Source organism: Mycteria americana, chromosome 1 (genome assembly GCF_035582795.1).
Source record: "Mycteria americana isolate JAX WOST 10 ecotype Jacksonville Zoo and Gardens chromosome 1, USCA_MyAme_1.0, whole genome shotgun sequence".
NCBI lineage: Eukaryota > Metazoa > Chordata > Aves > Ciconiiformes > Ciconiidae > Mycteria > Mycteria americana.
Window position 1 is genome coordinate 101,408,556 of NC_134365.1, and position 22,537 is coordinate 101,431,092.

The window sequence follows — 22,537 nt, forward strand, 5'->3', positions numbered from 1 at the left end:
TTTATTCTGAAAGCTACTTGTAGTCTAGGAAAATAATCGTACCTTTATCAGCTGAGCAATGAATGCAATTAAAGGTCTATTTCTGGGCCTATTCATACCTAACTTGCTCCAAGTTTCCCAGTCCTTCACCTAAAATAATTAGTCTCTAGCCATACAAGGACTGGCCCACTAAAACAAAAGTGGAAAACTGAATTTTTCTGGAAGATTGTTTTCTACTACTTTTTTTTAATGAGGATTATCAATGATTTACTGGATTGATAATTTATGTATTTAAAAAAGAAAACAAAATATCAACATATCTAATGGCCTAAACTAACAACTTAGTGCAGAAACAAGTACCATGGATTTTTTTCCACACAGATACCATGACTGAGTTCAAAGGGGCAGGGGGGAGGCAGAGAACAAGTGTACCGTAAGCATAATAAACCATCTAGCTTGCCAAAATAGCACGGTGAATGCGTATGTGCTTAACAGCTTTGGTGTTAGCTGGAATGATACCAAGATGAAACATGAAGATAGAAGAGCCTCACTTTCTTCCATTAACTTGAGTGCAAATCATCCGGTGTGTTACGTGCAGCCTGAGACCTAGTACATCCTTCCTTTTCAACTGTGGTGCAAATTTTTAACCAAGAGAGAGCAGAGAGTCTTTAACTCAGGCTTTACTACAGCTTGCTGCTGTAAACCTCTGGTGCAAATATTGCTAAGAGTAATTTTTAAGAGCATTATTTTGCAAGAGCAGATGCAGGGTATCCAAGCTAGAGCTGAGTAAGTGGTGCAGAAGAAAGGCGTGAGTGTTCTTTTCAAACTTCAAATGGCACTTTGGTCTTTATGTCCTTTTATCTTCTTTCCTGCAAACCTGAGCGTGAAGCATAATCACTTTTTTATGGGAGGAAAAGTGAGCATGACAAAGTTATACACAGTTATTTGTGAATAAAAATTTTTTATTTCGACTGGGTTCAGTCACTGCTCATCATTTGTTATTTCCATTGATTCATCATGGACAAAAGCAATACACAGTAACTTAGCTAACCAATCATCCCACCAAGAGAAAAACAGTGTGCTATATTCAATATTTTCTCACACAGTATTTGTGAGAATTTTTTCTAAAAGGAAAACAACCCTCTCCTCCTTCCCTGTCTTCCACAAAACACACACACGCACACACAAGTATTCACTTGATTTTGGTTAATAATAGCTTTAGACATTCATGGTGTTCAAAGAACTCATCAAGGAGATAGAGTAAATTGGAATGAAAAACTGAATCCTTGGAAGGATGTTCTTAGAAACTCAGAGGAAAATTCTCACACAAACATTCTTAGCTTTTACACGGGAGAAATTGATTTGACTCAGTATCATCTTCCTCACAGATTCATTTTACGTGTTTCTATCCTAGGAAAACCTTCCCCTTCTCCCCTTTGTCTACATTCAAACCGTAACCAAATCAAAGTCAGGCTAGAAGCAGAATCCTGAAAAAAGGAAAAATAAGAAAGCTGACTGTTTGTTTTTATTCCCCCATGTAAGAGACAAACACACAGTGCAAATACCCACCCATCGACACAGGCTGTGTTTTGAATTCTGGTGTTACAAGGGAGCATCCATAGGTTCTTCTTAACAAAAGGGAAGTTCTCCCAAAAGAGAAAGGAACAACATCCTGGAGGGAAGCTAGAACTGGGACTGCATGCAAAATGGTTGTCTGGAGAAGTCCTTGCCACATTTATTTATTTAACATTAATGGAGGCATATTCGGTAAATTCATTTTCTACAGTTAGTTCCCTTCTCTGGCATCTCTCTGCAGAAGCAGAATGATTTAGTGCAGCATATGTGAGGCCATCTGGGCTTTCAAGTAAAACTGGGACGGAAGGAGTAACAGGATCATCGCGAGGCGCATTAGGTGCTGTCCTCGGAGCGTTCCAGGGAGGGACATTGTTGTCATAAATTGTGTTGCCGTGCAAGGCCTGCAGTGGGCTAGCCATGGAGCAATAGTAAAGTGAGGAACTTTCTTCTGAAGCTGGAGCTGTCCCAGCAGTGTGGGATGGAGCAGCTGCTGGACTTCTGACCTGCACAAAACAGAACAGGGTACAGCTCTGTGCATATCTGGTTGTTGCCTGTGCTCCTGCTAAATAAGAGGCCTGTAAGATTTTGTTCAAGTTGCTTTATCCCCTTAAAACTGCTTTGGAGCACAGGTGAATTGGTCACTGGAGTTGATACTGATCTTTGAAATAAAATTAGAAATCATTCTTGTATCTCCTGCTTTTCTCCATTTCCCCTCCCAAACTCTCATGTCTTTTCTTGCAAGATGCCAACTTAAGGCAAAACGGATTTATCATTTTCTGAGAGCTCTTCTATGCCACTCATTCAAGGCTTTCCCTTCTCAGTTTATGAAATCTTTCTTATTTTCACCTCCAAACTCCAGGTGACCTTTTCCTCACTGCCTTTGTTCTCCCATTTCCTGATCTCTTGCTTCTTACCCTCTTTGTCTTATTATTTTCCAAATAAATCTTTCTCCTTCTCCAAAATCTGCAAATTCCTCTATAAATGCATCTCTCTCTAATGAAGTCCTCTTTTGACATCCATTTTTCTAGCCACTTAGAATATACTGCTTTTAATTTTCTTTCCTCTAAGTTGCCCTTTGGGAGCTCTGCAACCTGTTTGGTGCCCTTTGATCCCCGCCAACACTACCCCTGTGATTGATAGCTGTCAGCTCTGGTCATATCTTTTGCGTTCTGCCTTCTGCCCATCTAATTTCTCTGGAACTGGTTGCAAGACCTGTGTGAATTCATGCTAGCCACACATGCAAGTCTTTCTTCTCAATCATTTTCCTTGCTCTGTGGGTCATTTTTTGTCTTACACAGGCAGTCTGAACCAGATCAACAGAGGTGCTTTAGGTGCCTAAACTCTTACTGGAATGGTACTTACAAATTAATACATTTTAACAGGAATTTAGATGCCTGAAGTACCTTTGTGGCTAAGACCCTTAGCTCCTTCCCTCAGCTCAGCCACGGTGATATCTCACACCAGGGAAGCCATGCTGTCCAGGCACCAAGAGGGTCACTAAATCTGTCTCTGATCCTATGCCACTTTTATTACTACACAAAGATTTGTTCTTGGTACATGGTTATGCAGGATGTGGTCAGATTTTGATGATGGAAAAATTTAAACATACCAGGCTCTTTTGTCTCTGTTGGGTTAATGCCGTTCTCTTTTGCTTTGCTGGGAAAAAGAAAAAAAAAAGATGTTTCAATAAATCAGCATTGAGAAGGTGCCTTTCTGCTTATGGAGGGAATATTAATTACTATAGGAGCCCTTGCCTTGTTGAGTGGACCTCAAAGAATAAAAATTTATTCCCAAACTGGATTTGGGAATAGCTATTCTGACCAAAGCTAACCAACACAGAATGATATATTTATAGAGTGAGTTTCTGCGTTCCACAGAACTCCTCTGAACAGGAGCAGAAAAATTCCTAGTGTACTTGTGGCCAGTTTTCTCTGCGTTCAGTGAACTGGGTGGGAAGAAAAAGGCACGGAAAATCTTAAAGCCATCCTATGAGCAAACGTGTTAAATTTTATTGGAAGATGAAATGATTTCATTTTCCTAAAATAAGAAAAAAATCCATGGGATTATAACAGACAAAAGCAAGATCATTTAAATTAAGATATGGGGGACTCCAAGTTCCATTCTTGATATAGGACATGGCAGCTGTGTAAGAGTTCCTGTAAAGCAGGAGAGACTAATACTGTAATTATTTGACAATTTAGAGGGAAAACTAGGAATATAAAATGTAACTGGATAGAGCTTGACTGCATTTGCATGGCTAAAACTCCTATTTATTTTTAACTTAGTTATTTGCAAAACAGGAGAAAAATTCCCAACTATTATAAAGCCTGAGATTTTTATTTGTTCTTACTTTACTTCCATCCCTCTGTCTCTGGAAGGGAACAATACATGGGGCAAATTAAATTCTTAAAGATTCAGTATCCTAACTGGTGCACTTGACAAGTACATCTCAGCAATCAGTTGGGTTTTTTCATAGAGCTTTGAATACAACTTCTGTGAAGCTGTGAAAAGGAGTGGAAGCAAATGCATACTAGGCAAAGGTTAGATGGTAAAACTACTTACCATGGTACCTCCTTAGAGACCAAAACATGCATACGACAATGAATGGACAACATAGACCCACGGATGCTGAAGCATAAATAATGTGCAATATCTTGGGGTTTCCAGATTCTTGGGACCCTTCTGAGATGCTAGTGGTATCTAAAATTGCATTAACATGTATTAGCGTAGAGAAATATTTGACTGGCTTTTTTTTTTTTTTAGCATTAGGTCTTTCTGATGCAACTGGCTTCTTAATATATCTAAACATTCTGTAACTTGGTACAGCATGTCATGAGATAACCTTATCTCCATGGGTGTTCTATGACGTATGAAGATACTGGAAGGAAAAGTGCACGGGAAAGCGTAATCGATGAATGATGCATGGCAGAAGGCTGGCAGAAGCAAAGAAAGGGTCAGAATGAGAGCACTGCTCTGAACTTCCAATATATTTTTGCAGTTGTAATTGTGAACAATAACCAACCGTGAGTAAAAACCATACTTCAGGCTACGTTAAAGTGATGTTATAGCATGATTCCTAACACTTTGTAAGTATAAGCCACTTATCACTGGAATATTAAAGAGCATGTCAGAAGTGTAGGGTATACTGCCAGGAAGTAATTTGATTGGCTTTGTGGCTTTTATGCTGAATGCTGGACAGTCCTGGCCTTGAAAAGTGTGACCCTGGAGAGACTGTATTTTGTTCAAGTGGGAAGAAAGCAGTTGTAGTTTAGCAATGAGTTTAAATTTGTCTTGACTGCACAAAACACTTTAACCAGAAATTCATAGCAATACAGATTAGTTCCTTTCTCTCAAAGAGGAAATAAGAATCAGAACTTACTTTCTGGTGAAATTGTGATAATGGTTGCAGACTTTTCTGAAAAAGAAAAGCAAGACAGGGAAATGAAACAGCAACCTGACATTTTGCGCTGCAGCTGTGTTCTCTGCACAGCATACTGAATTTTTCACAAGGCTCCCCTTCACTCTGCTGATGGAAAAGGGAACAAAATGCAACAAGCAAAGGGTAGGGTGTTTTGGAGGGAGGGAGAATGATGTGTTGGTCTCCCACTGCCAACAGAGTAATTCTATCTTTCAGACCTCTTTGGCATTGAAATAAATAGATCAGCAGAGCATATTTCAAAGGAAACTTGCATCGTGAGCTGGACATATACTGTGTCTGCTAGCACATTACAGCCATAAATTTTGATGTTGCTCCCTCTGCTGCAGCATTTTGTGTGGCAATAAACAAGGTTTTAAAGTTCATTAACTTACCAGGAGAGGAACTGGCAACAGAACAATCCTACAACTCAGCTGCCTGGGGTCAGTAGGACACTACGGCCACACAGATCGCTTTCTAGCTGCAGAGCAACATTGAGGAGGGCAGACGTGGCTCATCATAATCTGGACTTAGCATCCCAACTGCCTAAGTCAATGTGAAGGCCTCACTTGCCCTTAAGATCATTTAAAGCTATTATAATCTTTCCTGCTCTTGAACTTCTTGGGGTACAAAATCATACTTTCTCTCTGTTTGTTGCAAGAGAGATCATTCTCAACAAGATGCTTGAATTGCTTTGTCCTCTTTACTGTTGTGTGGCCTCATCGACTGCTACTACATGACCATTTGCATCCTGTCTAGTCCATGTGATGTATAAGCAGGCTGTCCTCCCACAATCTTTTTTTGTTCCAATGATATTTTTTTATTCTCAAATAGTCCACTAATGGCTGTTTGGTGTTGGCAGCTTTGCTTTTCTCTTCCAGGTCCTCCTGTTATTTCTTTATTTTGTTCTTTCCTTTTGTTTCTGTCCTACCAAGAGGCAGGATACAAGCATGAAGAAGGTGGTAAGTACCAGCACAACTGTCCTACCAGTCAAACATGTTGGGAGAAGCCATCGTCCAGCCTGCATGAGCTTTTCTGTATGTGGCATCCTTTTGTTTAAAAGGGCTCTTTCATAACACAGGGGCCTCACCTTCAACAATAACCTCTATTCCATGGCTCTCACTGGAAAAATTTTCCGCTATTGCTCGACAACGATAAAGTCCGCTATCATTCTGATGAACTGAGAAAACCTCCAGAGTAAACGTGTTGGCCTTCCATTCTGCCTTGCCCTCCTTCAGCTGCACACATGTAGCCGTCTCTATCTTGCACCATTGCATGACTGGCTTTTTCTCGCAGTAACGAACGGGACAGTGTATAATCAAAGAGTTTCCAACATTGATTTTGTACCGGGAGTGTCTTTTAACTTGAATTTCAACTGCACAATTGGTGGCATCAGATCCTGGAAGAGAAGAAAAGCATAACAAAAATCATGGTGGTGGGTGTCTGCTATATACTCCCCATAACACTCATCACAGCTTCTTTTCTCTCTCATTACTCGAGACTTCCCTGGTCTACTTGCAGCAGATCTGATCTCTGTATGGGACAGTGATAGCAGATAACATCAAGACTATCAGTTCTTTCATTTTTAGAAGGACTGTTAAAATGCACTTTCTCCCTCTGGTATGAATTTTTCCCTTTTTCTATATCTCAGTCAAGTTAGATATTTAATAGTTCAGAAAGAAAATACATAAAATATACATAGCAAGTTTTCCTGCGTCGTCCTTCTCACAGACCTGTTCTGTTACTTTTAGATTTACTTCAGATTATTGTTTACTTCACAATTCTTGTTAACTTGCAGAAGTAAGGGCTTTTCTTTGGTAGAGTTTTTTATAATTGTAATATTGAAAAGAGTTATATTTAATGCAAATATACCTTATCTCTATTTTTAAATTTTTGTTATGTTTTGATAAACCCAGTGTTCAAGCTATGGTATGCCACCTTAACTCTGGGTCTTGGTATTGAATGTCCTGACCACTTATTAAAGATTCATGTTTCTTGTGGTGCTTTATTTCTCTGGCTAGATCAAAGTAACAAAAACTATGTGACACCCGCATGCTCCCTACTTCCCTACCCTGTCTTACAGTACAGTGCTTGTGCACTGAAGAAAGTAATTGCTCACAAGTCCGGAGAAAGACATTTTAAGTATGTCTATATCTTCCGGTTGATAGAGGCGAGTAGAAAAAATGGCAAAGTATGTTGAAGGCAAGTTTTGTAGGGAGGAGAAATGTATAGGGGAGGAAAGAGTAGTGCGGAGAGGGGAAGGATCTGTCTGTCAGCAGCCAGTGCTGTTTCAAGGGACAGAGCCTCTGGGACCCCAGGCAGCCAGTGCACATAACTGCGACACCGAATGCCTCACCTGCACCATCAGCCAGGATTTCTTACGCAGGTGATATAGCAATCCTTGTGAATACCTCAGGAGTATATTCAAGAGTTTGGCATGGCCAGATTAACAGTTTTCATTTATAGCCTCTAGTTTGCAAGCCTTTTCTCTACAAATCTCAGACTACTCCACACCATAAATAAGTTGTAGAGCACTCAGTAATAATGAGTTTTAAGCATAAGTGTGTTCATAGCCTTCATTATGGCAGAGCTAATGCTTTGCTGCTCTTGATTTTTCGGTTTACTCTCTTTAAGGTGACTTTGGGAATGGGTGTCTAAAAATTAGGTGGCACTCATCTGCTTCTAAACCTAAATCTTTAATATTGTTCTCATTTTGCCCTATCAAATGTGCATGATCTTGCTTGATAATGAGGAAGAGGCTATTCACTCTAAGGCTGTTGTTTGCAGCCACTGCAAGAAATTGCGGTCTCTGATATATCTCTGTCATGTGCAATAGACAAACTAATCTGCTCACAGGACTTGGCATCCTGTGAATTTTCTGCTTTGAGGGGTCCAAATCTGAAATAATCCTTGTATACCAACCTTCCCTTAGTCAAGGTGGCTTTAAATGAGGATTGAAGTGGGGTGAGTAGAGTGGCAAAAGCATGCAGGTAAGCAACTCGGACAAGGACTTTAAAATTGCTCCTTGCAGAAAGGCCAAGTGAAGGAAATTCAGATAATTTGAGTGGAGATGAGAAAATGAACAAGGAGGACAATAGCTCTGGGTACAAACAATGTCTTTTTACTAATGAAAAAAGTCTGGATAAAAACCAAGGGGAACTAGAAGCCTTAATTCATTCAATATCCCTAAGAAGAGAAGGAAGGAGAGCAGCAGAATAAAAATAGTTGGGTTTGGCAAAGAAAGCTTTAGTAAGTTTGGAGACCTGGGAGATAAGAACTTGTCAGATGTAAATACAAAGGAGAAGGACATAAACAGAGCTGGTGATCCATCCAGTGAATGATGAGAGTGCAAGCACTAAGCATCTACACTACAGCAGTGCAGTACAAGACTATCTTGGCTAAATCATGAGCAAGCTTTTCACTGAGACAAGAAGGAAGCCTCCAAAAGCATAAAGAAGATCAGGTTATTAAGGAGGGGCATAAAAGAACTGAGCAACATTGGGAAAGTCATGGCAGAGAATGAGATGCGCTTAGGAAAACACATTAAAGGTATGTATATTGATTGTAAACCTAAGAAAGTATTACTTCACTAGTTAGTGGAGAGAGAAAGCTATCAATAGATTACCAGCAGTAAATTAGATTTACCAGATAAATTAGAGAAATTATTTGTAAAAAGGCAGGCTCAGTTCAAGAAGATATACAGGGGACATGGGATAACCTTTGTGTTCTGCTAAGGACTGGTAAGTGTACCTAGGTCTTGTCCAGTCTTTTGCACTGCTCTTCAAGAAAGAAGGGAGGCAATGCTTGGAGTTTCTCCCAGTTGGAAAGCAGCCAGCAAACACCATGAACGTGATAAGAAGGCCATAAAGGAAAGCTTGAAATTCTTGGGGTTGTTTCACTTAAAGAAAAGCAATGAGAGGAAAAGACATAATAAAAACATGTAAAGACATAAAAGAAGAATGAAATAATCTGTTTTTTCATGTTTCTGTGTTGTGGTTTAGCCCCAGTCGGCAATTAAGTACCACGCAGCCGCTTGCTCATCCTCCCCACCCGCTGGTGGGATGGGGGAGAGAATCAGAAGAGCAAAAGTAAGAAAACTCATGGGTTGAGATAAAAACAGTTTCATAATTGGAACAACAACAACAACAAAATAATATAAATTGTAATGAGAAGGAAAACAACGAGAGAGAGAGAGAGGAACAAAACGCAGGGGAAAACAAGTGATGCAACCGCTCACCACCCGCCGACTGACGCCCAGCCAGTCCCCGAGCAGCGACCGCTGCCCCGCAGCCAACTCCCCCCAGTTTCTATACTGAGCATGACGTCATATGGTATGGAATAGCCCTTTGGCCAGTTTGGATCAACTATCCTGGCTGTGTCCCCTCCCAGGCTCTTGTGCACCTGGCAGAGCATGGGAAGCTGGAAGGTCCTTGACCAGTGTAAACATTACTGAGCAACAGCTAAACCATCAGTGTGTTATCACATTATTTTCATGCTAAATCCAAAACACAGCACCATACCAGCTACTAGGAAGAAAATTAACTCTATCCCAGCCAAAACCAGGACATTCTGTTAGGTATGGGGAGAAATAATGGGCTAAAAGTGAAGTAAGGAAGGTTGATTACATAGTTCGAAAAACTTCCTAACTGTGAAAACACTAATACTGGAACCGGTTTCTGTGGAAGCTTGTAGAGTTTGAATCACTGGTGGCCCTGAGGACTAGCCTACACTGACATCTGTCAGGATAATATAGCTGAATTTACCTTCTAACCTGTGAGTGTATGTGGTCATGTAGACAAGTTCATGGACATTGGGTCCATACATGGATACTGAAAGGACTTGGGAAAGATGTACCTGCTGATGTCCCCAGTGCAACTGTTCCGTTGGGGGAGGGACAGGAGGGGAATGGACCACAGAAAGTGGCCGTGCTCATGTGCTCTGCCTGAACAGCCTTTCTTCGTGCTGCCTCCAGAGACAGAGCACTGGTCTTAGGCAGTATGGCTTTTCTTATGTCGTCTCCACTGATATACAAGTTATGTTTATGATCCACTTTCTGCCACAGCATTGACTCAATAGTCGCTCCTGATTACAAATAAATACGTGGTGTACAGGAAGAGATATTCTCCCAGACCATCCATCTGGATGCAGTAGCAATAGTAATATATTTAATACATTTAATACAACATTTAACATATTGTATGATATTTAATGTGAATAAAATAATTAAAGGTAGTATTTAATATACTAAATATACATAAGATATTTTTTTATTGCAATGTATATGATGTAGAAAATATATTGCAACAGCAACAGCTCTAGCATGTAAAGCCTGGCCATGTTCACAAGGTAGCGTTTAGGTGTTAGGTCAGCATGCCCTGCCAGTCATCTACTCCCTTTTCTGCTCCCCTGAATAGGATCATTCTGAATTACATATTTCACTTATGAAGCAGGATCACTTATCTTTCACTGAGACTTTTCCATCTCTGATTGAAAGAAAGCATGATTTGGTTTTAGACAAGTAGGTCATATCTACTTTGGTCATACCACAGTAGCAGCACATGGTTATCAATAGTCTGAAAATGGAAACCAAAAGCTCAAATTAGAAAGCAGAGGTTTCAATTTTTTGAGCAATGATTGCCATGGAAGGTAATGCTTCAGGAGGTATCTGTAAAGCTCAGATAGCAGCCTTCTTTCTGACATAATCCTATGTAACAGGTGTTTCCAGAAGGATGTGCAGGTCCCTGCAGAACAGATATTTTCTGATGTCCTCCATCTAATTATTTTATCATATAGTTTTATCTTTTTCAAAATTCTCTTTTGGAAACAAAACAAAACAAAACAACAACAAACCCAAAACAAAGCCCAAAACTTTTCTAGAAGGTCCAAAAAGTCCAATTCCTCTCAAAGATTTAAAAGAGATTTCAGTGACACTCCCTCATTCAGCATGATTATTAACCAGGGAGGGGGGCAGGAATTGTTGTACCTCTTTCTTTCTTATCTTTTTCCAGTGCAGGGATGTCATGTTTTCCTCGATTTTGAATCATCTGGTGCTTTTACAACAAAGTATACATCACTGCCCACTGTCGCTTTTGGAAGAATCACCTGATCAGCACTGAGAAAATTTCGTACATCCAACAGCATTCACTTGGGACAGGGTTACCAATCCTCATGAATTCAGACGAACATGAGTTGTGTAGGTAGTCGGAAAGGAAAATTTCTTATCAATATTAAATATTGCTCTAAAGAAATTGTTGTCTTGCTAGAGTGACACTCAGTGACAGAACCTCCCAGAGAGAGGGAACAGGGGTGATACTGGGTGCACAGAAAGTTTTGAATTACCCTGCAGCCACATCCTGAGCAGGAGTATATAAATTCCCTGAGCAGAAGCCTTACTGAGGTCTGGATATACTTCTAGAGTAGTTTTTGAGCAGCCCTTGCTCTGTAGGTGAAAGTTATAAGCAGTTCAAGTGTTACATGCTTGCACTGATATCACAAGAAACTTCCCTCCGTACAACTTCCCGCACTGCTACCAATTAAGTCATAAGGAGCTATTCCACTGCTAACAAAGGATTTACTTGGTTACAATTTGTTTTTTAAAAAAAAAGTTCCACTGGCATTGATATTACTTGTATTACTTTTGCTCATACAGTGTATTTTTAAGAGTTCAAATAAAATGTGCTAGTATGTCTCTCAGTCAGGTGAGCTTGAGTAGTGTTTTTCCTTTTTTCCCAAGTGCCTATGCCAACATGTGCCACAGTTTTGCTCCTTCATCTTCTGGTGGTGATCATTCACTTACTGGTATAATTCCAATACAATCAGGTCTGGTTAAATTATGTTTCCAGAGCAAAATTCCCTGCCATCGAGCGGGCCTGACTCCAACACCCTTGCTTTCTCCAAAAGGTTACCTATGGAATATGCCACCGAGCTTTGGGAATCGCACGTGGGAAAACTTGTAGTGCACTTGCTGCCCAGCCCAACAGTGTCACTGCCTGCCCGCCATTTCTGAGCAGCAGAGCCCCCCGTCCCACTAACCCTCCAAGGCACTTTCGGGTAGAAGCTTGCATGACACTGGTCTACGCACACCTGCTGGCCTTCATTTCTAGCTGCTGATGCAGGTGAAAGTGTTTGGCAGCCTGCTGTCAATTAACCCCAGGGTATAAATCCTCTTCCTCTTTTCCCTTAAAAAAAAAAAGTGGGGGTTGAGGTTACTGGGTTTCACTTGGGCTTCCATTTCCTCCAGTTTATAGTACTTTTTTTTTTTTCCCAGTTTCTTTCTTCCAGGGTAGCTGCAGACATGGTAGGAGAAATTTAGCTTACTGAAAATTGATTTAATTTTCTTAGTTATAATTTGTGGATCCCTTGGAAGAAGCCTGTGGGTCCTAGGTAAACCCCACTTTTATTCAGTAATTTTTTTTTTTCTGTCAGTCAAATAGAGCAGTCTTTTGAACTTCCTAACCAGGAGCTGTACAAGATACTGCTTGCCTTTCAGCGTGCATGAGAATTTGTAGACTGTCCTCAGAGCCTGCAAAAGGGCCTTCATTTCAGAGGCTTAAAGCAATTGGACTTCAGGCTGCCTTTAATTATTTTTTTTTAATTGTTACAATGCTTGGAGCATGAAAAATAATCACAGTTGCTTTTGTATGTTTCTGTGACTTGTTAATGACTGATGGCCGAATGACTTGGGCTTTAGGTTTTCAACTTTTTATTAGGAAGAAACCTAGTCCTTGGTAAATGTTATTAGAGTCATCAATTTGGGGACCTTCTAGAACAATATCATCAGAAGAGATGAGTGAATAAGAGTTAAATGTTTTTCTCAGGCTTTGGGAAATTCTTAGTTTGAATTATTTTGAACTTCAATAACTAAAAATCTGGGCTAGAGAAAGCCTTTTCCTGTAATCCAACCTTTTTTCCTTTAGTAATTAAGTGTGGGAATTCATAATGAACATGGCCTGAAATCTCTAATTAACCTTTCCTCTCTCCCAAATCACACCTCACTTGGCAACAAACTTTAAGTGCATAAAAAGCAGTGGAGAAAATCCTTTTAAAAACAAAAATATTTTGGACCTTTTTTATAGAGAATCAAATATTTAAGGCAAACTTTAAAATTATCTTTCACAGATTTCCTGTAAAGGCCATTTGGCAGGGATAGGTGTCAGTGAAGATTTGGGATTAAATAACAATATAAACCATAATATCCTAGAGAAGGAAGGGTATCTTTTTTAACAGGGGGGAAAAAAATCAACACACCTGATAATGAGAGAAAACCTTTTCTGTTCGTTGGTTGTCATTAGAAAGACAAACATGAAATAAACCTCAATTAATGAGTGAGCACAAACATGGCTTGGCGTACTTTTCCTGTGACAGTGTATCTTAACTTTTTTCTATCTGTTGCCTCCTGTGGCTTATGAGAAGTCAATGGTAGAGACACTGTCTGACAGCTATGTTCTATATGTGCGAGCACTTTCCGAGATAAATTTAATTACCCTTTCTTTAACACTGTTATGACCTGAGAACTGAAACCAGTTAAAAGGTCTTATGCTGAGTCTTAAGATTTCAGTGTCGCGTATATGGGTGGTCACGATGAATATCTGAATGCGCAGTTTTCAAGAGGGTAAAAGAATCTGTAACATATGGAAGCTTTATCATCAGTTTCAAATTTACAGTCCTCGGTAAGATTCAGGTTGTCTAAAAGTGCCTTTTCTTTTAGATCACTTGAGTGTGTTCCTGAACAGGCTGTAGCGAGCCAGGCTCTGTTGCACCAAGAATTGATTTGCACAGGTAAGGAAAATCTTCTGTACAGTGTACTGCCAGGGTAACGGTTTCAAATGAAAGCATGTATACCATAACTTGTACAACAGGGAAATATCCATGACAGTACTTTCTTTCATAAAAAACAATTTTAATTTATTTTTTGCTTTCTTATGTTCTAGAAAACATAGTCATGACATGACTCATTAAGCAAACAAAAGAGGTTTAATGGAAATGGCTTTCCATTTACCTAACTCAACCTATTAGTAGAAAAATAATAGCTAAAAATTGAGCCTTCTACTCTTGGAATTATAAATGGTGTCATTCACACCTGGTCATCTAAGAACTCAGAACAACTCCAGTAAACTAAGACTTATTAATTGAAATTTCTGAGGCATTTATTTTCAGAAGGATTTATCTTTACTTTGTTTTTCCTTCTCTCCTCCCTTTAAAAAAAAAAAAGGAACACGGGATGGGGTAGAATACAAGTCATATGTATCATTCCCTGAGGCAGGTAATGGCTGAGGTATAAAATGTCAATTATTCATGAAAAATAAATGTGTACAGTTAGTTTTGAATCCTACGTTTGGGTCTGTCTGTGAACACAGTGAAGCACCAGTAAGGGTTTTAACTTGGGTCCAATGTTCTGGGAAGTTTCCGATTACGGCCACAGCACAAAAACTACACCAGAAAGTGCATTGATTTGTTGGGGTTTCACATTTAACACCAAGATCTTCATTACTTTGTTAATTTTAACAAAAAAGGAAACGGGCTGTAAGGAGAACTCATGGAAAAATATGCTCCCTCCTTGAATTTAGGTAAGGTGTATTTAGAAAGAGAAGCACTTCAGAAGACATAGTTAATGATACCTGGATAGGCCTTTTTCAGACTTCTCCCAGCTTCAGAGAAGGCTTTTCAAGGAATGATGTAAAATTGTATTTTAGTCATTTTGCTTGTTTATATCACAATTTGGATCTTTTGAAGAACGTCATTTTACTAAGAGAAATTAATTTTAGTCCTTTTCACTTAATTTTTCCCATGTCATCTTAAAGATACAGTAATGTACTTTTTCTATTTACTTGGTGTACAATGAAGGATTTTCTGGGTTTCTTGTTGTTTTTCTGGGGTTTTGTTCTGGCAATGGTAGTATTTGTAAAGCTGACCTGCTTGCTGAGGTAGCTGATGGGAGTTGCATCATTTTTTAACTATTCCTTGATGAAAGCTGTGTAAGTGCAGAAAACATGCCTTTATATTTTGATGACTGAAACTTCAAGATGGAGCGTTTCTGTCTGGCTGAACATGAGTACGTGCAGGCTGTCCCACAGGAAGGTCTAACTACAAGGCGTTATCTGAGCTGAGAACCGTGCCCACCATTAGCGAGCATGTGGGCACGTACTTAGTTACTGGCTGGGGCTTCTTGGAGCGAGGGGAGGTTTGCTGGGTTTTATTTTCATTGGGATAAAACGCTTCATTTGCTTTGTGTATGCTGTCCAGACAGCAACAACTGTCTCTTTGTGAGACTGGATGGGAATAACCTGTTCTTTGGTGTTACAAGGAGACAGGGTCTAACTGGACTAAAATGACTGGGGTGAAGGGGGAGAAGGTCCTTCTGTTTGTGACTTATCAGAAACAAGCTTACTTCTCCTTTCCTAATTTAGAAAAGATTTGCTGGTGTTTGACTTTGTATATGAAATCTGAGTGGTCGACTTTGTTTCTGTTAGGAGTAAGGGAAGCTTTGGATAGATTTGCAATATACAAAGCTTAAATAAGTTGGCTTCAATTTTCAGTTTACTTCAAATCAAAATAAAAACCAAACAAGCTTGGAAAGCATATGGCTAAAATGTAAATACATTAAAAAAAACATTTACATCATAGCTCTGTAGAGACTGACTTGTAAAACTTTTCTCTCTGTAATGCTCCTATAAACATGATTCTGCTATTTGTAGTAATATAGGTGTATAAAAGGACATAGTATTGTTCTCAGAGGACCTCAAGTAGTTTTGATGTAGATCAAAAAATGAAACCTAGTAAAATAAGTTATGTGTAAACAAGATACATGCTCTAAGCAGCATAACAGAAATTACATTCTGTTTTAAAAACAGTATCTAGGATCCTGGCAGATGCGTATGGAGGGTTCGTCTGTGTAGTAATGAACTATACAGGACGATGCAGAGAGATAACACAGTCAGACTTAATGAAGTGAACAGAAACAGTAGGTAACTCTTACAAGAAAAGAAGATACTTCTGTTTAGGGTATGCAGGAGGTTATCAGCTCTAGATAAACCCCCTTCAGAAGCATGTTAGTTCATTCATTTGTCAATCAATCAAATGTAAAGCAGTTCAGTAGCCTCCCTGAGCTCAGATCACAGCCTGATTAAGAAACAGCTGCATCTAACTGACCTGGTGATTCATGTCTTTTAAGCTAAATGTTTGGGTTTCCCTTCCCAGGCAGATGTTCTGAATGCTTGTTTAACCTTTCCTATTAGTATTAATAAAGTGTTTTATTCATAAAAACAAGAAGTGTCAAAAGATGCTATAGATTTGCAGTTAGTCACGCACGTCAACTAGGTTTCACATAGCCAATTCAATTTGTTTGTATAATTTTAGAAGTGCCTTATAACAAATGCTATTTTGATCAATTTATCAGTTGATACATCTGAAATGTATCAACAGTAGCTGAGTGCGTCCATTACAGTAGCTATTATCCTTTCTGTATGACTGCCTTCCTTTCAATAGTAAAATTTGTCTCCTGTATGATATTAGCAGGGAAGAACTTGAAACAAAATGATCTCTGGTAAAAATATTAGTAGTATACTGGGCACAGTGTAGTTCGCACATCAGTCCAAATTAGGAGAACCTCTCTAGTTAAAAAATGTGGAGGTTCAAAGTTGAAAGCAGGATGAAAATTAGATGGAGTTAAGCTAAATAATTGAAGGTACACTTACTTATCTGGTAAAGACAATTTGCTGGATCCAGTTCAGAGCTAGTAGGACTCCTGGATTTCAAGCAGAGGCTTGAATGCTGCCAAACCCCTTGAAGGCAGAGCCTTTGGCCACAAAGCAAGATGTATTTGGTCCCCAAGTGCTAGGGTTCTGGTCTAGACTGTTACCTAATATTTCTCAATTATTGCCATCATCATCGTCTTTAATCAAATTAGAAGCCTCTGATATGGTAATAAAATAAGGCATAGATTATATCCAAGGTACACTACACACTGCTTTGGTTTCTGTTCTCCCCCCGCAATGTTTAATAACTACAGACAAGTTCAATTATAAGACCATATCTTACCGTAAACTTGATAGTTGCTCTGAGCCAGCATTGCTAGAAGGATGTACAGTAAGAGCCTTTTTATCAACATGACTGAAGGACCCTTCATTCTCTGGGCATGGTAGAGAGAAGAGGTTCCCGCAGGTTTAAAACGTGCAGTTCAGATGGCCTCTGGCATCCTGTTAAGTTTACCCAGGGCATATGTCTGAGCTGATTCCCTTTTCTAGTTCTTCTGTCAAGACAGTGCAGATAGGGGCGGGAAAGCAACATATCTGCAAAAATCTGACGGGTTACGCAGTTGTCTTTTTTTTTTTTTTTTTTTTTTTTGGTGTGGTTGAAATGTGAACTGCTTGATCATTTCATATCATCTCAGAACTCCTCTGCAATTCAAGGCAAAACATCTTTCACCCTTCGCTGGCTCCCCTTACAGTGTAACAAATGTAGCTGCAGATTTTTTTTTTAAAGATGCTCCTGCAACTGAGGTTTTGATTTTACAAGCAGCAATATAGCAGAGAGAAGGGATGCACAATAGTATTTTAAACTTGTTCAGTCCTTGTGTATTACTCGAATTCAACATTAACAAATTAAGAAGCTGAACAAATTCACTATTCACAAGCTGGTAAATATCAGAAATATGTCTGAATAGTCTTAATTTGCATTAGATTCATTTACAATAATCTGCACTATAAGAGATGATTGCTTCTGCTATTTAGTCTTAGCATCCTCATAAGGCCAAGTAATCTGGGTTTGGATTTTGTGGGTTCTTTTTCAGCATGTCCTCAACACCTTTTTCCCCTAAATATTTCTAAAATGCTGAACCTTCCCAAAAAATTCTGTCAATGTGGAGCTTCTTCATAGTTAGAACCAAACAAAGGTTGAACAGGAACTTTGTAGATAGCAATTATCACTTCTGCTTAGAATGCAAATACAACAACCACAAAGAGAAACCAGGGAAGAAATTAATGCAGTTATGAAATCCTATGTTAAAATGGGGAGGTTGACTGGACATTAGGAAACACTTCTTTACCAAGAGGGTGGTCAAACACTGGAACAGGCTTCCTAGAGAGGTGGTCGATGTCCCAAGCCTGTCAGTGTTTAAGAGGCATTTGGACAATGCCCCTAACATGCCTTAACTTGCAGTCAGGCAGTTGGACTAGATGATTGTTGTAGGTGCCTTCCAACTGAACTATTCTATTCTAAATATTTCAAGCCTTCTAGAGAAAATATATGCATATTATGCTCTAACAAAAATCTAAATTATCAGGATTTTTTCAAAGTAATATTTTGGAGAAAATAATTGAACAGCTTTCCAAAATTTTGTGGTTGGAAGTGTCTAGCTAAGTATGTGATGATTAGGAGAATCATACTGATGTTTGTGAGAAACTGAAATAGCCTTACAAAAATTACAATCCAGCCTAAATGGAAAATATTTATGAAAGAAAACTCCTTGAGTATAACTGCACACACACATGCTTCCACTTGAGACAAAATACTAGTACTGCAGATCGCATTTCTGTATAGTGAAGACATCTAGTGGCTGAATCCATAGCTAGCTTAGATAGTAAAATGGGTCATTAAGGGAAGCGTTTCCTGGCAGCGTAATTTCTGCTTGTGTTCATGCTGAGTTATCCAAAGTTTATGCTAGGAATGTAATATTAGTAGTTGGTACTTAATCTCTGTATTCTTATTAGAAGAACTGTTTTGGGCTGAGTCCTTTGCTACTGACTGATGCTTTTTAGTCAGATAAGGTTTTAGCTGTTCTCTATGGTGTCTTCAGATTGGAGACTGGCTTTCTAGGTGGATAATTCCTTGTTGATAACTTTGTGGAAGTATCCGCAACTGTAAGACAGGTACTGTCATACATTAGCCGTTCGGGAGAGGTGAGGTGGGTCAGAGTGGCAGGAAGGAGCACCTGTTTCCTGTACCGCATGCTGTATGTGGCTTGTGAGGATTCTTTACTTTGTATTTTCAATAGTAAATATCTTGGACACTCATCTATGTTTTTGGAGCGCTTTTCTTAAAAAGGTGTTGGCAAATGTGACTTCTACTATCACTTCTGACACTTCATTATTTCCTTTATCTCCTTTCTGCTTAAGAGTAGGGGTGTAGGGTTTTTTTGAGAATCTGCTGGAAGATGGCAAAGAATCTGAATTTTTCACGTTTTCTTGTTAAAATTTTATTACCTCCTTGGGACATTCCTGGGAGCTTTTTTATTTTTGTGATATTATTAAGTTATAAATGAGATCTTTTAGATCTTGAAATGGTAACTTATATTTTAATTTTTTAAGAAAATCAGTCCCTGAATTTGAGACACTAAAATATTCTAGTTTTACTTTAAAAACATGTTTCAAAGCATAGTAAATACTAAGTAGATATAAAATAACTATTTACCAAAGAAAGGAATGAAAGTCCTAATCTAAAACTGCATAACTAGGAGAGGGAGGAGCATATGCATTTAATTCAAGATGAGATATCATTTGAAGATGGCAGAAAAAGATGTCACTAGATGGCACTGATTTCCACTATCTGCAGTAACTCAGTAACTTCTTTGCTATATGCAAATCAGACCTCAGCTGAATCCTAACAGATACCAAGTATTTAAAGAACTAAGAGAACTCAGTGCAATTCAAACACAACGATTAGCACAGTTCTGTGTATGTTGGATACTATTTTCAGGAAGAGGCTCAAAAAATATGGAGTAAAACTTTTGGATAGTCTTAAACACCTGAGGATTGCTATTAATAGAAACTTTCTTCACTTGATTCAGTCCACTTTGTCATGTCTGCTGCTTCTTTACTGAACGCAAGTGATAAAAAAAAAACCCTATGTAATGTTCCTTCTGTTCCACCTCAGTTTTTCTTCTGACAAGACAAGGTGGTGTTTTGGGGTTGCATTTTCCCTGTTCGCAGGTAGTTAGGCATTGGCCTCCAACCACACAGATACGGCATTTAGTGGGCTCCAGTAAGTCTGCTGAAAATTACCTTCATTGCACTACATGAAGAAGCTTTAGTATGTCCAAGGAATAACAACAATTTTGTCTCCCATCCAGCTCCTTGCCTGTCACTAGTAATCATGCAGCTTGCAGTAGCGTGTGCTGCCGCATGAGCTACGGGTGGCCCCTGCAGCCTGTTCTCATGTCTTACTATGGTAGCTCCCTGTTAAAGTAACGGAGGGATCAGTTACTTCATTTCTATGCAAGTTCTTTCCTTTTTCCACAATATGAGATGCTCTGCATCTCCCTGCTTTTTCCTAAGCAATTCCAGTTTAATGAGATGAGCTAAGCTTTGTTAAATCAACAAACACATCTTGCACCAGCTTCTAAAGTGCAGACTGAGCATGAGCCCGGATGCTCTCACAAGGGCATTCAATGAACTGACATGAATGAACTCAGTGTAGAATTGGTTAAGAATCTACTCAGGGTTTTGCTGTATATAAAACACTAAGTGTAAGTATGGGTATTCTAGTTATTGGATTTGTCTTACAGTAATGACAGGCTTCAGAAATAAGGGGAGGGAGGAAGCAATTCAAAGCTAATTACAAAAGAATTAAAGTAAGGAGGTCTCATTTACTGCAGTGGAATCTGATACTGAATTTGGGAGCTATTCTGTACACTGAAGGACAGATTAAAAACACTTGGGGCAAACCAATATATAAAAACCCCCTAAGAACCTCTAAAGCTCCCAACTGTTTTTCCTCCAGCTTTGAACGGAACTGCTGAATGATACCCTCTCTCCACTGCATTGCTGTAAGCTACTCTATTGGTTAGGAGAAAATGGAAGATTTCCTTAATTTCCTCGGGGACACAATAATGCTTACTGAACAGAAGGATCAGACAGGAGGAAAAAGTAAAAGTATCCACTGAAAGACAGTAGAAACTGCCTAATGAATGTGTACTCTTATTTTAGTGTGTTCACGGAACACATATAATATGAGAGTACTGGTCACTTCACTGCACTTAAGTAGCCCTCTGCTTTTACTTCCCCTTCCTGTGCACTACTAGACAGAAGACACAGAGAGCGAGCTAGGTAGTTAGATACATCTAAAACATGAATAAATTTAAATTGCTTGTGCTTGTTTGGCTCAGCTGAACATGGGCTTTGCATACCAGCTGAAACCAGCAATCTTCCTCATGTCTGCTTCCAGGTCTAGCAGAAATCTACTAGCAAAATAGACGTTCTTTTGCAAGACTAAATCTTCAAATGTTTCTGGCTTCTGAAAACTAAAGTGAGCATGGAGTTGGGACACTCAAAAGCTAAACTTAAAGGGACTGAAATAACTATTCAGCAATTGTTTATCATTTCTATTTTGTACTTAACTTTCTATTTTATAGAATAGAACTGTATTGGGTATACGTAATATATAACGTCTAGCTTCAGCGGCAACACTGGTCTTGAGGCTGCCCTCTGTCAAGCCTGAGTAACAGTTGCAGTAGCTCCCTGTATCCTGTCTCAGAGCCTGCACCTTGTGCTTTTGCTTGAGATGTGCTATCTGCTTTTGAATATGAAAGAGGTGGCCTCTACCACCAGAAGACCCACAAATTCAAAACCCCTTGTAGAAAGAGAAAAGTGGTGGGATGGGCAAAAAAAAATCCTTACCTGACTCAAGCAGAACTGCCACAGATTGTCTATCCTCCAGTCTCTGCTGCCCAGCCTATGTAAATGACAAATGTCAAACCTAATTATCAGTATAAATGTGGCCTCAAAGCAGTTATGTATACTTCATCCTACTGCATCTTGGATATGGGTTAAACAGCGTGATTCACTTAGGAAAGTAAAATGTTATCATTAGAATTTAGCATGGCCTAATTAATAAACTTTAAATATGTACTTCACCTGATTCTGCATCAGCTTCCACACAAATCCTTACTGATACGTTGATTTCACCAGTATACAGATGCTGTTTCAAAGAGGAATTGTCCACACAAGAAAACTTTACAAAAGGGTATGTTTATTTCTATTCTGCTTTTCCATTTGGTATAAAGGCAACAAAAAGCAATTTGATCTTAATGTGCTGTGACCTCAAAATGAGAAAGTAATGATTAATAAATTCATGAGTCGAGAGGTTGCACAAGTTTATCACTGATCCATCATGAGATGTCAAGCCAGATAAGAATTCAGGAAAAGGAACGTGTAAACAATCAAACCTACACTTGATAATTTTGATGGGCTGATGTTATTTCCTCAATTTTCACGAAGTCCCTAAGGGAGACAGAGATCAAACTGTCACCTTTTTGCAGATAGTTTGGAAAGACCTGACTCTTCCACACTGCAGAAGCCCTTCCTGAAAAGATCTGAAGCATAGGCAGCTGCAAGATCCTATATCTACAAATTGTTTTCTGCAATGTCAAAATGCATAATAATTATTTCACTTGGTGTTCACTTGCAACAGAAGGCATAATTAGGGAATTTCTGTCACCATTAAGAAAGTCACATACTTGACAGGGTTCTGTATAACCAGTCCTGAAACAGGCTTCAGTGTGATTGTACAGATACATCAACAAACCGCTTCAACATACAGTCTGATACTACCTTAAGCTAGAAAAACAGCATGTAC

General features: G+C 39.1%; 1 protein-coding gene across 7 annotated transcripts in view; it reads right to left on the reverse strand.

The window, feature by feature from the left end:
- Positions 1–954: 954 nt before the first annotated feature.
- Positions 955–22,537, reverse strand: part of CGGBP1 (CGG triplet repeat binding protein 1) — a 29,635-nt gene continuing 8,052 nt past the window's right edge. The window contains exons 2-7 of one of the 7 annotated variants that reach the window (XM_075515278.1): positions 21,580–21,634; positions 6,060–6,368; positions 4,934–4,969; positions 4,117–4,254; positions 3,164–3,210; positions 955–2,057 (exon numbers count right to left, since the gene is read on the reverse strand). In XM_075515278.1, coding sequence (XP_075371393.1) covers positions 1,719–2,057; positions 3,164–3,210; positions 4,117–4,254; positions 4,934–4,969; positions 6,060–6,368; positions 21,580–21,634 — 924 coding nt within the window. In that variant the 3' untranslated portion in view covers positions 955–1,718. Of the gene's footprint in view, positions 2,058–3,163; positions 3,211–4,116; positions 4,255–4,933; positions 4,970–6,059; positions 6,369–12,052; positions 12,140–17,005; positions 17,365–21,579; positions 21,635–21,912; positions 22,183–22,537 lie in introns of those variants that run through there. The other 6 variants (XM_075515283.1, XM_075515269.1, XM_075515310.1 and 3 more) reach the window with 6 other exon arrangements.